General features: G+C 31.7%; 2 protein-coding genes across 2 annotated transcripts in view; both read left to right on the plus strand.

Moving 5' to 3' along the window:
- Positions 1–729, plus strand: part of LOC123003587 — a 2,579-nt gene extending 1,850 nt beyond the window's left edge. Inside the window, exon 3 of the mRNA XM_044396414.1 lies at positions 427–729. Coding sequence (XP_044252349.1) covers positions 427–635 — 209 coding nt within the window. The 3' untranslated portion in view covers positions 636–729. The remainder of the gene's footprint in view (positions 1–426) is intronic.
- A 144-nt stretch (positions 730–873) lies between these two features.
- The window catches only part of LOC123003586 (A-agglutinin anchorage subunit-like), a 1,540-nt gene continuing 793 nt past the window's right edge, over positions 874–1,620 (plus strand). The window contains exons 1-3 of the mRNA XM_044396412.1: positions 874–1,014; positions 1,083–1,250; positions 1,306–1,615. Of these exons, the coding sequence (XP_044252347.1) occupies positions 966–1,014; positions 1,083–1,250; positions 1,306–1,615 (527 nt within the window). The 5' untranslated portion in view covers positions 874–965. The remainder of the gene's footprint in view (positions 1,015–1,082; positions 1,251–1,305; positions 1,616–1,620) is intronic.

Raw genomic sequence — 1,620 nt, forward strand, 5'->3', positions numbered from 1 at the left:
TAAATTTTTTCAAAGTTAATCGTTTCTTATATTATGTTCAATTTTTTTTTTATTTAATCCTCTATGTTAAAATGGAATTTTATCTACTCTTTTCTTCATGTTAAAATGAATCTTCTAGATAATAAAAAATATCGACCAAATTGACTACAAAATCAGTGAGGATTGAATAAAATTTTATATTGTACACGACGATAAAATTTTCATTATCTTTTAGCATATTGCTCTCAAGGAAAAAAATCACTTTTATCGTCTTGTATAATAAATAGCTATTTACTTATACATTTGAATTTTGCTTCAAAAACGTTATATTTTTCATTAATTTGGATAAAAAAATAAACTTTTTTGCTGATAGTATCCTCACTTTTGACAAATACCAACAAAAGTTGTCATAAATACAACAACACAAAACAAACTCTTGCTTTTTAGACGGAAACAAGCACTATGTCCTTCGAGGATGTCAGCTTGCTACCAGTAACGATCTCGATATCTGCGTCAAAGTGAAAAAGGACAATACTGAACATTTCCAAACGAATTACTGTTCCCTTTGTAACGGCGATGGTTGCAACGGTGCTCCTACCAAAAGCACTTCCCACATTATTTTTGTGTTTGTTGTTACTTTTTTAATCTACTTTTAAAATAAATACGCTAATTTAGGTTTGGATTTAGATGTTTAGGTATGTGTACATATGTGATTTTTTGTTTTTATTGCAATAAATTTATTAAGACTAATTTGATTGTTTTATTGTTTTTATTGACTTTTATTATTGGTACTTATATACTATACAAATCTGAAGATTATTAGTAGATACCTACTTTTAACGTCCGCCCTTTTGCTTATCGTCGGATATGCTACAATCGATCATCATAGATTTATAAGATAAGGATTATCTTCCTTTTATTTAAGCTCTTGTCTCAACCAGTTCAACATTATTTTGTGCTGATTTATCAGTATAACCACGTCCACGATGAATTATATTTGGGTGATTTGTGCTGTTTTGTCTTTTATTTCCTACTGTAAGTAATTATTTAAATACAAATCTTACTTTTTATTTGCAAGAGTCTGACTACAAATATTTTTTTAGCATTTGGACTAAAATGTCAGACCTGTAGAGGTGGTGATTGTAATAAAAAATCAGAAATTCCTTTGCAAGAATGTAGCTTTCGTCATCCTTTTCCCCTTTATGAAAGTAAAACGGCTTTTGTAACTGCCGATTTTAATTATAGATGTTTGCAGTTTAGTTATGTTAAAGGTGGGTATCCTCAGATTTTTATGTTTCTCATTAACATATTTAAATATATTTATAGATAATAATGTTGAAGAAGTAAAGCAATGTATTGTTGTGGATTCGCAAAGAAATGTTTGCGAAGATTTGAAGAATAGTTTTGATGTGAAAAGTTGTAGTGTTAGAGTGCCTTTGCAGGCTTTCGAAGATGGTGATGATACGGCCCCTACCCCAGAGAGCACCACATCTATCCCAGAGAGCACCACATCTATCCCAGAGAGCACGACATCTATCCCAGAGAGCACCACATCTCTCCCAGAGAGCACGACATCTATCTCAGAGAGCACCACATCTATTCCAGAGAGCACGACATCTACCCCACAGAGCACGACATCTA

Source organism: Tribolium madens, unplaced genomic scaffold (genome assembly GCF_015345945.1).
Source record: "Tribolium madens isolate multiple individuals breed KSU strain unplaced genomic scaffold, Tmad_KSU_1.1 Scaffold_1;HRSCAF=32;Tcas5.2_LG8, whole genome shotgun sequence".
Lineage (NCBI taxonomy): Eukaryota > Metazoa > Arthropoda > Insecta > Coleoptera > Tenebrionidae > Tribolium > Tribolium madens.